At 36.3% G+C, this 15,438-nt stretch overlaps 2 protein-coding genes across 2 annotated transcripts; one reads left to right on the forward strand and one right to left on the reverse strand.

Moving 5' to 3' along the window:
• Positions 1–282: 282 nt before the first annotated feature.
• On the forward strand, positions 283–6,171 carry LOC129903159 (CASP-like protein 5A2). The gene is made up of 3 exons (XM_055978661.1): positions 283–895; positions 2,826–2,958; positions 5,798–6,171. The coding sequence occupies exons 1-3, from the start codon at positions 684–686 to the stop codon at positions 5,987–5,989; spliced, it is 537 nt and encodes a 178-aa protein (XP_055834636.1). The 5' UTR covers positions 283–683; the 3' UTR covers positions 5,990–6,171.
• A 639-nt stretch (positions 6,172–6,810) lies between these two features.
• Positions 6,811–14,127, reverse strand: LOC129902248 (homeobox-leucine zipper protein REVOLUTA). The gene is made up of 18 exons (XM_055977394.1): positions 12,741–14,127; positions 12,302–12,461; positions 11,980–12,065; positions 11,750–11,840; positions 11,554–11,649; positions 11,309–11,422; positions 11,141–11,224; positions 10,685–10,837; positions 10,528–10,602; positions 10,050–10,156; positions 9,754–9,928; positions 9,219–9,407; positions 8,908–8,988; positions 8,686–8,820; positions 8,254–8,588; positions 7,985–8,090; positions 7,413–7,562; positions 6,811–7,194 (listed from the first exon to the last, which is right to left on the reverse strand). Exons 1-18 carry the CDS (start codon positions 12,971–12,973, stop codon positions 7,042–7,044), a joined length of 2,523 nt encoding a protein of 840 aa, XP_055833369.1. The 5' UTR covers positions 12,974–14,127; the 3' UTR covers positions 6,811–7,041.
• Positions 14,128–15,438: the final 1,311 nt, after the last annotated feature.

Genomic DNA, 15,438 nt, shown 5'->3' on the forward strand with positions numbered 1-15,438 from the left:
ATCGAAAAAATCTCGAAGACTCATCAAAGTATGAAAGTCAGAATCTTTAAAAAAATTAGATTCGGGGTTAATACTTTAATCAAGCACTATTCACTCTTAATTAGTATGTACATTTTTTTAAAGCAAGAACTCTTAATCATTTGTATTCCATACCCATTTTTTGTTAGAGAAATTGTTAATATCGTCTTTAGTGTTTGATTAAACCTTATTTGGATGGTTATTACCCGTTATAATACAATCATTCAAATAAAGTATTGACGTATATGAAGTAATTAAATACTTTTGTTTATGTGACAAGTAAAAGTAAAGGTGATGGTACAAAAAGGAAAAAAAGTTGCTGTATGAAAAGTATGGCGGAGAAGAATATTGTCTACTTCAGACAATTCCGATTCCCAACAACTTCTGACCAATTGTTCATCACTTTTTCAATTTTCAGGCGACATACATAAATCCCTCACTCCTACTATCTCCTGCTCCGATCAATCTCTGCCGGACCTAGGGTTCCGCCGGCCGGAGAATTTTCCAATTCTAGATCTGTCTAACTGAAGTTATAGATCGCATAATTGATTAAGCAATTTTGGAATGATTTATTGATGAATTGATTGAACTTGTTGTTATCCGGTGGTTACTGGTTGGTAGCTGAAGAAGAAGAGGACAAAAATTTACAAAGAGATAAAACAGAAATGAGTGTGAGCAACGGGTCAGTTCATCCTGTTGACGCGCCACCGTTGCAAACAGAAGCAGCTAACGTGCCGAGAGTAAGGATGAAGGATGTTCAAGGAATGCCTGGGACGATTGGTGGATCCTTCTTACGTTTCGCTCAGTTTGTATTTGCTGTTGTCTCGCTTTGCGTTATGGCTACTACTGGTGATTTTCCTTCCGTCACAGCTTTCTGGTAATATTTTTGTTCTGAAAGCACGGAAACTAAATCTACATAATTTCAGTTCCGATCGTGTTTAGATAATCATATGTGAGTTAGATGTTTAAGTTAAGGCGTAATTGCAAATGGTAGCAGTATTATTTGGGTTCATACGGAAGAGATGTGAGACAATATTTCTGTGGTAATACTTTGTTCAGGTTGTACTAAGATTTTGGAGCTGAGCTTTGGATGCTTCACTTCAATTTGTCAATTATATGAATTGGAGTTAATTTCTTAGATGATCACTCATCTAATAGTTATTATCTCCAAAAGTCATTTTCTTTGTTGAAGAAAACTGGAATCAAGAGGAAATGTGACTTTCGGAGATGATAACTATTAGTTTAGTGTCCAAATGAGAAATCACTCGAATGAATTGAAAATGGGCTGATTTTTAGATGATCATATAATATGTGACTTCGTGTTGTATTATGTGGAACAATTGTTCCTGGAAGAGCTTGAATTTCTTTGTAGAAGAAAAGGTCACTCAGGTCATGTTCTATATGCCATTAGATTTGCCGTTTCCAGTTTATCAGATGTAAAACGATATCTTCCCCACATTAGTGAGCCTGCTTGGATAACTTATTTCTAACCGGGTATTCAATCTTGCCGCTGAGATGCTCAGTTGATTCCTTAATCTTGATAGGTAGATGACTTATTCAATAAAACGTGCATAAGGGTAAGGAACTCTGGGTGAACTTAATGCGAATGGGTGTAAGCCTCACTGCTCAGAAACACCCAGTGTTGACAACACTGAGAGACACAGGGCATTCTATTCCTTCAAGTCCTGTAACTTTAAATGTGTCTATTCCTTCAACACATTTCCATGGATAGAGGGGGGAAATGGCTTATTCCGCATCAAACTAAGCCCACTTACTCCAACTTGAATAAGACAAAGGCAATAGGCGTCACTGAACTAGGTACTTTCCAACTAACTGTCCAAACTCCAAATGGGAGTGAGCAACTCCAACCAGGAAGAACAGAAATTGACTTTTATGTTGAAGTCTTTCCCATTGGGAGTCTGGGATCTCGCCTTGCATGTCTTGGAAAGATCATGCTTTGTTTCTAATGCATTCTCATTATCTTTAACAGGTAAAGTAGGTAAACCTAAGGGTCCATTTTTCCTAAATACCTTATAGAAAAAACATTCGCTGAGAGTGGGGTTGTGGCCTTCTGATGGAGGATGTGTCATTGTCCACTGGAGATGCTAAAAGTTTCAACCTATACAGCCTATAACTTATATAGAAAGTATGAATCTAGTGGTTAGAGCCTCAGGTTCAAATCTTGTTGTAGTACAGTGACAACCATCTTATGTATTGGTAACATCCTCACTAGTGTGCGCCAGAGGCTGTTAATTTGTACTAGTTGGTGCTGTGTAAATATGATATTATTATCCTCCGAAAAGGAAAAGGTAATTTGCAGGCAAAGTGTGTTAATGGTTGTCCTATTTGTAAATTTTGAAGGAATCAAGTTAAGATTTTGTATATGGTGTGTTTGTGTGTGGGGGTTGGGGGTGTGGAATCGGGGGGGACCTTAGTCGTTTCATAAATTTCTTCTGTCACATTATCTCACTGGATGGTTGTTTGAACCGGACTTTGTCCAGTTATGTTGTTAACATAGATCTAGTATTGCCTAAATACGCTAGTTAATCATGTGGTATTTCCATTGACTTGAAGTCAATTAATTGGGCTTCAAATGCTGCCAATAATTCATCATATCATGTTAGAAATTTGGATCTCTTCTGTAAACACGAGTGAAGGAAATCTAAGAACTCTTTTCTTTTGAGTGGTATCTCATATTTGGCGTATATTTTCGTAAGTGCTATATCTTTTGGCCCTTTGATCAAGTACATGCTTACTGGAAGTTGTGTTGCTTTATCGTGATTTTTTTCATTTATCTGGTTTTCCAGTTACCTTGTCGCTGCTGCTGGCTTGCAGAGCTTATGGAGCTTGTCTCTAGGAATTCTTGACGTTTATGCTCTTCTTGTTGGACGGTGCTTGCAGAATTCTCGGGTTGTGTGCTTATTTGCTGTTGGTGATGGGGTAAGTTGCCACAGATTCATCAAAAACTTGATCACATAATAGTAACCGTGCTAATGAATAAATGAAGGGATTATTAAAGTAGTATTCTTGTACGATAAAAAGATGCATGTCAACTTGTTAAACATTCTGATTTCTTCACGAGATGCAAAAAATGGATCTTCATAGAAAGTTGATAGCTTTTGCACAATTGATACAATCAGACATGCAAGGACTTGATATGACAGAGAAAAGCTAGCTATAAGAATTGGTTCCAATACATTACTGCTGTGATTTTATATCGTGTGATGAGTAAAATATCAAAAAGTTCAAATTTTCGCCTTGCTATTGGTATGAAAAAGTTTAGTGCAGATATGTTGTGATTTGAAAAATATATGACCATTTCTTGTGTGTTACTACTAGATGTATGCACCAACTTCCTGTTTATGCAGAATGTTCCTTTTCTTAACTACTCTACAGTCTTCTTTCAATACATTCGATTAGTTTCCTTTAATTTTGGAAGTCGAAATTCATGGGGACTTACTGATAAATAGGGCACAATGAAAGAAAAAGATTCATATAGGCGACACCAACAAACAATTAAGTTTTAGTTATGTTAGTACATTTACCTTAAGTCTAATGTTCTCTAGATGTCTTTTAGTCTTGTATAGATTTACATGCCAGTAGAACATGTAATTTCTAGTGCTAGAGAATCCAATTTTTTGCTGTTTTTCTAAATATTGGATTAAGGAAGGTTTAAATGGAGTGACATGGATTTTGTATACTGAGGATTCGTATATTCAACCATAAGAGTAGGATTGGAGCACAATTGTTGTTGTAACAGAAGAGATTACTAGGTTGCAGAGATATGCTGCCTTAATTGTCAACCTAGTAATCTTTGAAGTAAGAAGCTTAATTATAAGTCCTCCATGTTCTACTTTTGGTTTACAACTCTTAGGGTGTGGTATGTTGAAAAAAAGTCGTGAAACTTGACTAGCTCAAGAGTGGGGCAGCTCGTGTCAGATAAAATGCAATTCTTTGTATAATAACTGCCAATATTTATATTGCTCAGGACCTATCAAAAAGAAATGTAATATTGCTCATGGAGTAATCCCATCCAATGAACATACCCATACTCTCTTGTCCGTAGTGAACATGACTTTATGGTGTCTTCACTGCCCGCCCTCTCTGTATGTTTATTTCAATGTTGCCATTTAAGGTCCCCAATGTAACAAAATCAATGCAATGTAGTGAATTGAATGAATTAAAACCCAGTAAAATTTACCAAATTGATACGTTTAATTGCAAAAAGTTGTGAAATCCCCACAATGGTAGGGGTAAGGTCTGCGTACGCAGGGAAGATCTAGGGGTTGCCAGGGTGTTCACCCAAACCCCCTCAGCAAAACCATACTGATATTGAAGAACATAAAGCAGATTTAATACTTGACCTTCCAAAAATAAAAAAAGAATGTGATGAGCCCTTCTGCTTGGTTAACTTCTTTGATTCCAAAAGCTGAGAACACTTTCTGAGCCTTCTCAGAGGGTGTTTGGATTGGCTTTGACGAGAAATGCCTTTCTGGATATTCCTCAATGTCCCGGCTATTCACGGAACGTGAGAAGCAGATGATTAATCATCTATGGAACTGAACAAGATTGGGCGAACGAATACAAAGATCAAAGGCTTTATTATTGAGAAAGTAAAAGGGGGTTCTTCAGTAGCCATCGCAGGTTTCATTACTTTTCTTCCATTCCGACGCAGAAGGTAGCTGGCTTGGCTCCCTCTTGCTCTGGTCTACACTCCCCTTGTGAGTCGCCACCCTCATGTACTACTCCTTCATTCCAGCACTAGAAACATTTTCTTACATGGGAAGCACATATAGACCAGCCACACAACACAACATTACAAAGGGATCTCCGACAAAGCATCTGAGATCGGACAATTGGCTGGAAAGTGGATGCAGAATTACCGGTCTTAGTCTTCAACTTTTAGCTTAAAAAAGGAAAAAATTTTAAGTCCTTTTCTATTTTTTGTGGTGCTTTTAGACCAAAAAAGTACAAAAATAAGCTAAAAGTTGGACATGACCAACTTATGGCTTATAAGATATTTTAGAAAAGCCAATCCAAACACCCTCTTAGTTTTGTTACCTATTTGGTGGGAAGTTTCATCATTCTGTTAATTTTCTTTGAAAATTTTGCAAATTCTTAATGTATTATTGGAAATTTCTGATCCATCTTTCATATTTTAAGATCTGTAAGGTCAGCCGTGAAAGTTCTTTTTATACATGGGTTGTTAACTAGTCTGGTTTGATGTGAAAATTATTATGTACCAAAGTTAATAAAGTTAATTGTCTTTTAAATATCTCATAACGAGTGGCATTAGAGTTAATTCTAAACAACACATTCCCACCCATGTGCGGTGATTGAGGTGGGCAAGGAATTTCACCCGAAACCCCCCTATCATCGAAAAATTGCACAATATATCCAAGGTCAAATTTAGTTTTTATCTATACATAATAGATGTTGAAAAAATTTAGAGGTTGAATCTCCATTGGAGGAACAAACGTCTTCCATGGACAATGTGGATGAAATCAAAAGGAAATTCTCAAGTTAGCTAAGAATCCGAAGTTTCTCTTCCTCCTATAAGGCCCATGTATTTACTTATTTATATTTTCTTGGTAAAATCGTGGCTCCGCCACTGCCCAAACCTCTCTCCAATTTTCACTTTCCAACGTCAATTTCTTTTTTAAATAAGCATTCACCGCATTCAGCTTTGTGCATATAACATTATAAGCTCATCGTGGAGCTTATGTTCAGGTTGATGACTCCTTGCCATTTATCTCCTTCATGAATGTCTTTCTTGCAGGTCACTTCTACCCTCATGTTTGCTGCAGCCTGTGCTTCTGCTGGCATTACTGTACTGATTGGCAATGACCTTGGTGTTTGCTCTCAAAATCACTGCTTAGAGTTTGAGACTGCTACTGCCATGGCTTTTCTTAGCTGGTTCTGTGCTTTGCCTTCATTTCTCTTAAACTTTTGGTCACTTGCATCCCGGTGAAGAAGGGCTATCAAGGAAATTACAAACGATGCCAAAATATCTTGTGAAAGTACTGCCTTTTGTTCTGATGTTGTAAAATTTTGTCTAGATGATCAATGTCCCCAAAAAACATACAATTGCTGCTGCAGTGTGTAAATACAGATTGCATAAAGCAAGTTAATATGGGAAATTGAGCTTTGCTATACTCTGTTGCTAGATATGAAGGATTGCACAAAAATTTCTAGCAGGAAGTCTTGGCATCATGTAGCATAAATTGTATGAAATACTGAAAATGCCAGTTCTTCCTAGCACATGCAGACCCTATTTCTGTTGTCATTATTTCATTTGTACCTTTTATTAAAATACTTCCTCCATCTTAATTTACGTTATACTATTTAATTAGGCTCCGAGATAGTGAATGATCTTGAATATTTTCAAATTGATTTGGTATAGCTAGGTGTTATTCTTTCTCTAGGACTGACCAAGAAAATGTGCTATATTAATTGTGACAAACTATATGTAATGTTCACAAGCAGGTATTATCTGGTGTCTTTGTTTAGTCGTATAGGATCAATCTGATGTGTTATCAGAAGAAATTATGGTAGCTATTGCAGCTCAAAGCATTATGTCACACTTTGAGCTTTCTGAATCTACTGAACCCATAAGGTGACTGAGTTGGCTGAGCAGGAAATCTCTTAAACGAAAAGTCTCAGGGTTCAAAACTTACTGTATGCTTTCTTGATAAAGCTTGTCACACAGAATATAACTAGAAGGTAGCAACTGCTAGTTCTCTTGTTATATAATAAAAAAGCTTTCTGGACTAGTATTCAGTGGTAAAAACATTTCAGAAACAAGCAACTTCCACTCAAAAAACAGCTGCACTAGTAAGATTTACACAGGAGTATCAAGAATTCGAGAAACGAAATACAACTTTCAGACTACTTAAATTAATGCAGAAGAAACCGGGAATTTTACATATTACAAAATTTCGTTCGTCCCAAGTTCTTCGGACTCAACTGTGTTCCTGGCTATCAGTGTTCCGTGAGGTCGAAAAAAAGAAAAAAATGACAGCGTTACACGAATGACCAGTTAATAAACGAAAAGGCCAAGCAGTGGACAGCATTTTCTTCAGACGACGCAAAGACTTTCCATGCAATAGCTTGTTCATATGAAATATGTCGTCCCATTGCTGACATGCAGATACCACCCGGCAAACACGCAAAACCCTGAGATAAAGAAGCAACAGAGGATAAACAGCAGTCAAGACCAAAACCAACTAGACTTTGGTTTTTTGGCTCTCACATTCTCAATAATAGAAGTGGATCAAAATATTATACTCGACAAAATGAGTTTTTGCAGTATTATTATTCCACTTTTCTGGAAGAAAACTATGTTTATGGCGTGCAGCATCACAATAGTCTACAGACTATAGAGTAGCTATTACCTGTTCCATGATCTTGGGAAATTCTGAGAACAACACTTTCCTTCCGGATTCATCAAATATCTTATCAAGAGAAATGTCCTGTAATGCAACTAATGTTGTCTCCAACATGTCAAGCCCGGCCTTATTAGCAAAAATGAAAACTGGTAGTGACTGCAACAACAGAGAGAACATCATCAACTTACTGACATATTCTTGTAACAAGACAAAAGACTAGAACGCGACTAGAATATTAGTCCCTCTGAATTTTTAGCAATGCATTTCCATGAAGGGATGTCAAAAGGATATCTGGAACACTAATGAGGACATTTTCACCATAAAGGCGACTGCAAATATTATGTAAGTTGAACTTCAGCCTTCAGAATAAACAAGGATCATGACATCAATTTTTGAGGAAAGCTAATAGATTGCGGGATATACTAGGTTACATTTGTTGCATGTATTAAAAGGATAAGTTCTAAAAAATATGTATATGTTCATGTTTCATAGCAACATAACATACAATATTTCTTAATCACGAACGAAATATGTTATCTACATGAGTTCATAAATACAGTGGCAAGAAAAATTCATACCTTCAATGAGCAGCACAAAATAGCATCCTGGTGTTGCCAGAGATTCTTCAGCACCGATTCATCACCACTAGAATCAGCCCGAAGTAATTCCGTCCCCATGTGATAACTGGAGATTAAATGCAAAAGAAGGAAATGGAATGTTGACAAACAGACAACTCAAGAACTTCTAAAATCCTCTCGCCCCACATTAAGCTCAACAGAACGGAACAAGTGTAAGCCTGGTCAAGAAATCAACAAGGCTCACAAGATTACAGTTGCAGGGATCTTACCTATAGCTCTGACAGATCCAATGCGACAATGTTACAGCTTCTGGTGAGCCTGGAGAAAGCTTGGCCCCGAGTGTTGGATTCACTCCTGTAGGAGATATTGCCATGGCAACTCGTTGGACAGACGAAACCACACTGCGAACATACAGCCGGGCCATGGTAGCCACGTTGTCCTGAAGATTGTCCTCAAATGGAAATTGGAAAGCGATTGTCAGCACAGATCGTGCACTGTAACAAGAGGCCGCATCCCCAGTAGCCGGATTCGTTGCTGGGCCCACTTCAAGACTTGATGCTAGATCCAACGTTCGATTAGTGTTAAATGTATCCTGGGCATCGTTCTGAATTATAAAATCACAAGTCAAGCTATAATGTCAATGTTCAATTCAGTCTATGCTGCAAGATCAATGGAGTTGTGGATGAAATAATTTACTAAACTGATTTTGATTCGAGAGGAATAATGCGAAACCCGGAGGGAAGCAAAGGTGCATCATCTGGAAACATCTCATCAATAGGAGCAAAAACTAGTTCAGAACAGGCTCCAACTGCATTCTCATCAGTACCACTACACATCTGGAAATGACTGTTATGTTAGCATTATCCGTCAAGAATGTTTGAGAAGTATAACAAGCGGAAACATCAAAGTATAGGCTAAAGTACCTGTAAAAGGTGAATATCTCTTGGCATAAAAGCATCTTCCTGACCAATAGAATGCCCTTCGAGTCTAATAACTTCAAGCATCTGTAAAACAGAAACATAAGTGAGAGGAAGACTCAAGTATAATGTTAGCAATATTAGCAACAAGCCCAGTAATTGTTAGTGTAGATCTTTAATTGTAAGAAACACTGGTAGTGGGGAAGCGCAGAGGAACTTAGACATTTGTTAACTTTAGCATGTCAAACTCTTGCCCAAGTATGATGAAGCATTCCCCAGAACACATGGGTAAGAACTAAGTAGTGCAAACGGCTTACTTCTTCATGTTCAATTGTGTGGCCAAGTGGCATTATTATCTGGCTTCCGGTAAATCTGGTAGGCCTCATCCCAGGATATGTGTACGGAAAAGATTTCAATGCAGAAGCTACAAAGGCATCGACATTGAAGTCCGCCCACTCTGAACGGTGCTCCCTCAGAAACCGAACCAGTACTGCAGGAGGAACATTCTGCCAGAAAACAAAAAGAGTTCAAATATTCTCTTTAATCCAGTTACGAGTTCATACATCACGTGTCAAGCAAAAATAATGAGGAAAGTTACTGTGCTTTAACATTGGAGGAATCCAGAATCTTTCCTAAAGTAATGAGCTGGATCTCCATGAAACAAGAGAGCTACAGAAAGCTTGTGGCTTTTGAATTAACTCTATCTATTGCAGATATAGACCAGTAACTCTAACAGGTATCACAAAAGATGATGCAAATATGAACTTGCGAACTTTTGGCTGTGTATTAACAAGGGAAAGGTAGTTGTAAAATGAAAATTTCTAGTCAGATCAAGAAAGGTCGACTATTCACCTGGAGTAGCATTGATGCTTTGGCACAAAGGATGCCTCCAAGCGGGGAAAGAGGAATGGGGGTGGTGGTGAGGTTCTTCCTTGAATTGACAGCAACTATAACATCTTCAGCACCATCCGAACTTAACATTGACCAGCCATCGTCGCTGAATCCATTGATGGCATCATTGAACCCTCTGCAATACAGAAATAGCCAAATAAGGTGCTTGTATATGTTCTTTGGAATTGGCATCTAAAGAGAACATAAAATTTTTCCATATTTCAAAGCACACAACAAAAATCAGAAATAAGCATCACCTGCACAATCTCTGGCTAAATGTTCGAAGAACAGCAGGTTGCCTTCCTAGACCATATACTACCTCGCCGCTAGTCTCTTGGGCTAATTGCCTTGCATATCGCAGTGCCTTCACAGTAAACAAATTAAAGCATGAAATTAGTGCTTCTTCTACTGTGGCAGTAAGCTATAAAAAGTGTGATAATTGCACAGGCATTTCAAATCGAAAAAATAATTGACTCAAGCATTCACAAAGCAACTTCTGGAATGCAAGCATTGAACAGTTTGGTGGGTGTAGCGGCATAAGGGTTCTCATCATTGACATGTTTCACATGTAGACTTCCAACATAATAAGAAAAAATTTATAAACCTTAAAATCAATTCTGATTAAGAGCACTCACTAACTGTTTGTACAGATAACATGCAATTCAAATCTTGTTGTAAAGACTTACTAGGTTGCTGCAAATGCAGTATTAAATGATAACCAAGGGTTGAACTCACCGCAATAGTCATCTTCTGTGCCACAACTTTTGACGATTCATAAAGTGGACGCAGAATCTCGGGAGCACTCCATGCCTGAAAAATATATGCAGTGAATTGCAGCTACCACGCGAAACAGGTTAATGAGAAAGGTAAGCAGTACTATACAAAATCTAACCTCAAGATTCAGGTGGTCAACAATATGTATGATTGATCCTCCACCGTCACACGGTCGGATCAGATATCCAGATGGAAGCATTTGAGCTCTTACAAACTGGGAAGCAGCAGCAGCAGCATTTGGGCCAGTACCAGATAGGGATCTTTCACAAACCTTTGTGAGGTGGGGGGAAATTGATGCCACATATAGAAAGACCATCAGCAACATATACGAAATGGCACAGCTAATAGAATTCACTATTAAGAATCACAAATAGTGGAGCACCAAGTATTCTTACTGAAGTAGCAAGATCCTCAAAGGTCTAAATGGGGATTAAAATGCAGCATTTAGTTAAATATGACCCAAATATATTACAATTCTAGACTCTTGTTCAATCCAAGGATTGCAGGGTTGAGAAGAGTATAAAAGTGTTCAGGTCGTCAAAACAAGATCAATTTAATGTGAAGGATTACTTACCACAAGGCTACCATTGTCTAGGGTGGTTGTGTATCTCAGCGTCCAAAAATCACGTGCAGGCGCCAGAGTGGTAGGAGCATATATCTGAAAGAAATGATTTCATTGATCCCCTCAATGCTGTAGCTAATCCAATCAGAAGCCTACATAAAGATTGAAGAGAGTATTCACCTGTGTATACAAAAGCTCAACTGTACCACCATTTCCTGCATTAAACATTGTGAAAACTTCAACATTCCGGCAGTCCCGGAACCAAGAAGGTCGATCTTTGAGGATCTCCGCAATCTGTAAATATTTGAGGAAAAAAGTTAGTTAGAAAAAAACTGACAATATCTACAGACTACAATTATCAAAGCACCAAAACTAGGAATGGAGCAGCAGTTATATTTCTAAATTAACTTTCCACAATTGTTTACCTTTGTTGGCTCTAAACCAACAAGACCACATGCTCGGGCTGCCACTCCACTGCAACTGTGTGAGATGGCAAAAATCCCAACTGAATCCGGACCAGGCTGACAATAGAATGAGAATATTGCCTTTTAGCTGTCTGTTCAATGAGACAGATGGAAATACTGAATTTTTAAAAGTAAATATGATTAACTAGAGTTAAACCTTCATCCCAGGCATCGGGACCCAATCGACAGCAGTTCCTGTAGCCTTAGAAAGGAACTCTGCCAAGGTTTCTTCTGCAATTGGTAGTAGTCTGCATAGAGAATAAACATGACTTAGAGATAAAACAATCAGTACCTTAAATTGTGATACATGCCATTTACTTCCTCCAAAGATACAGTATAAAAACGTTCAAGAATGAAATGGGAGAAATAGTTGTTTGAAAATATTACCCAGCAGGATTGTTAGCATCTCTAAGGGAATGCTGAGGGGTGGTTACCACTGATTCGCAACTTACATCAGTAGTGGCCACTGATGCCTGCAGAAAACACAAGTAGAGTCTTAAGTCTTCTTGATCCACAGATGACTGGTGATATCTGTGATCTTCAAACATTTTAAACATTTATTGTTACAACTTTGATCAAGACACATCAAAAAAACAGATGGGCGAGAAGTAATACTATAGTACTATGCAAAAACAATGCCATACAGAATTTAGTAATCAACACATAGAGCTTTTGGCCACAAGAGAAACAAAGAATTAAGTGAACTTACACTTTGCAATTGTTGCCGCATATAGCCATTTTCACATACAAGCTGTGACACTTGTTTCTGCAAACGGTCATTCTCCTCCATCAACAGTTTATTCATAGCAGACAACTTTCTGTTCACAGTCTGCAATCGAGAAGACTCTTTCCTTTGTTTCTCTCGACACCTGAAACGATACAACGTTTACCCTCCATACCAAACTCTAAGCACAATTTCTCAATCACCTTAGATTAACCTATACCCTACCACCCAATCAACAAGCCTAGGCAATGATAACCACATTGATACATTCCAGTTTATCATCACTGATCTAACTTCTACAAAATTCAAGCAGTACTAAACAAACTAAAGTGCAGATCAATACTACACTATAGACATATAAATGTATGCAATTAACAAGAAAACATAAACCAAATTTGGACAAAACTGAACAATGACTGTGTACCTTCTGTTCTGAAACCAAACTTTGATCTGCTTAGGCTCGATATTCGACAGAATTGGGCATTCACGGATCAATTGCTGTCGACGCAACGAACTAGGCTTAGGACACTCTGCATAAACCCTCTCCAAAGCCTCAACTTGCTCTGCTGTATATCGAACATACTTTCCACTACTATCAAGATGTTTAGTAATACTACCACTACTACTCTCCCTATGCTGCTGAGCCACCATAGCCATTTTCCCTCAAATTTCAAACCCCTCAAAAAAAATTCAAGATTTTCAACACTCTCAAGTAAATATATTCCCTGAAACTGTTTCCTTAGCAGCTTTATATATATATATATATATATATATATATATATATATACAGAGAACTAAGATTCTCTGAAACAATGGCTTTTTCTTTTTCTTTTGTTCCTTTTTTTTTTCTAGGGATCTCAGACAAGATTAAAATGGACGATCTTGATTGAACTAGAAGATTCCTAGGTGCCCCCTCTTTTGGTTTCTACAGAAGGCTCAAACATACACTTCACGCTAAACTTACAAATTAAGGTACAGCCAAAACTGCTCAACAAAAGATAACTAATACAGACAAAAAAAAACACCCTCTTATCAATTCTTTTTTCACTGAAGCTGTAAATTACTCGTGTTTGATACTTTACTACATGATTTCCATTCACACAAAGCTCCAAACTCCATCATCATTAAAAACTTTAACTTTCTACCAACAGCCCTTTGGTTTTTGCTTCAAAACTCTCAATCTTTTTAGAATTTCAAGATTCTGAGCTGGAAGAAATGACACGTTTGAAACCCAACCTGAATTTTCGTGTTACAAGCCAAAAATGGAGTTCTTTTTCCCAAATATCACTGAAAAAGAGATGGATGGATTCTCTCAAAGAAGACAACAAATCACACAAACAAACACCCTTTACTCTCTATACATAAAAACAAGAATCACCCCTTCACAAACAGAATGACCCAAAAAAAAATTGCTCTGATTCTTGATTTTCTCTTCTGTTTTTATTCAACCCCAGAAGAAGAAAAAAAGTTCAAAACATTAGTACAAACACCCCCTTAAGATCTGAAACTGTAACAAACTCTAAAATACATGTTTTTTTTTTCAAGAACACCAAAATAAGATTGAATTTTTAAATTTTTTTTTAGAGAGAGAAAAGTGATGGTTTATGTAAGATGATGAAAAATGGAGAGTGGTGGGTGAGGAAAAAGGGGGAAAAAGAAAGAAAATGGAGAGAGAATGGGTGAGAGAGACAGTGATGTTGGGAATTTTGCTTGAGTTAAAGCTTTTTGAGCTCGCAAATCGAAAATGCCAGTGTTTTTATGCTGCTCTCTCTTCTTCTTTGCTTCTCTCCCTGTGTTTTTATGTTTTCTTTTTTCCGTCCTTTCCAGGGTAATCTCGTAAGTCAAGTCTAATAAAAATATACCCAAAAAAAAATTATTTTCAAAAAATATATATTTAAAAAATCTCATTAGATTAATTGATTAGTATTTCTCACCTTGTAATATTTTCTTTTGCTTTTTTCCTTCTCTTGTCCCTAATTCTTTTTTAAAAAGTATTAGACGTGAAATTATAAACTTTCACTTGATCATAAATTTAAAGTTGAGACTAAAAATTAGTCCTTTTTCTAACAAAATCAATAACATACTTAGTGTAATCACATAAATAAAGTTTAAAAAAATTAAAATGTAAAATATTATTTTCGATAAATAATAAATCAAAAAATAATATATCAGATACATGATAAGCTCTCGTATGTCTATTAATTTAGAAATTAAAAACTGAAATTTTGAGTTTTTAAAATTGTATTTGGACATACATTTTACATGAAAAAAATTAAAATTATCATTAGAAATCCCAAAAATCCAAAACCCAGCAAGTTTGTAAAAACTTAAAAATATTTGATCAGATTTTAAGAATCTAATAAAATTATATAACAAATAGATATTTGACATAGATTATTAAAATTTAATTTTAAATTTATAATCAAATGCTAATTAAAAAACACAAAATAGTATGATATAAAATAAGTACAACAACAAATAATAATACACATCCAAAAAAAATATATATGTGATATTATAATGTAAAGGATATTATAGAGTACGAATATAAAAATACAGTAACCTGCTAAAGTAAAATAATGGAACTTCTTTTTCTTTTAAATTGATTATATAATATATTATATTATCACCTCTGTTTGGATGAAATTTTCTGGTCTGAATAAACTATAAGCAAAAAAGGGGAAAGTTCAAAGTACATCTTTGTTCATATATGGTCACTTTTTGTGTAAATGAATTTATTTTTACCATTCTTTTTTTTTTAAGCCAATCGTTATACCTTTTTAAATTTTAATGTTTAGTTGCCAATTAAAAAGACAATTATTACTGACATGAATTGTGGTACAGTGATAAAATTCCTTCACCCTTAAATAGAGGTCTCAATTTTAAGCTTTAGATATGAAAAAAAACTGTTAAGAGCGCCACCCCGAATAGGCCCTGGAATGCGTGATCTGAATTTAGTCGGAACTCCACTGACTCCGGACATCAGGTGAAAAACCAAAAAGAAAAAGACAATTATTTATGTATCAAAAATTAACATAGTTAATATTATAATTATTTATATTTTAAAAATAATGTTGACATATTTAATTCATAAAAAAATATAATTTCTCTAACAACTTAAT

The sequence above is a fragment of the Solanum dulcamara genome, chromosome 9 (assembly GCF_947179165.1).
Source record: "Solanum dulcamara chromosome 9, daSolDulc1.2, whole genome shotgun sequence".
Lineage (NCBI taxonomy): Eukaryota > Viridiplantae > Streptophyta > Magnoliopsida > Solanales > Solanaceae > Solanum > Solanum dulcamara.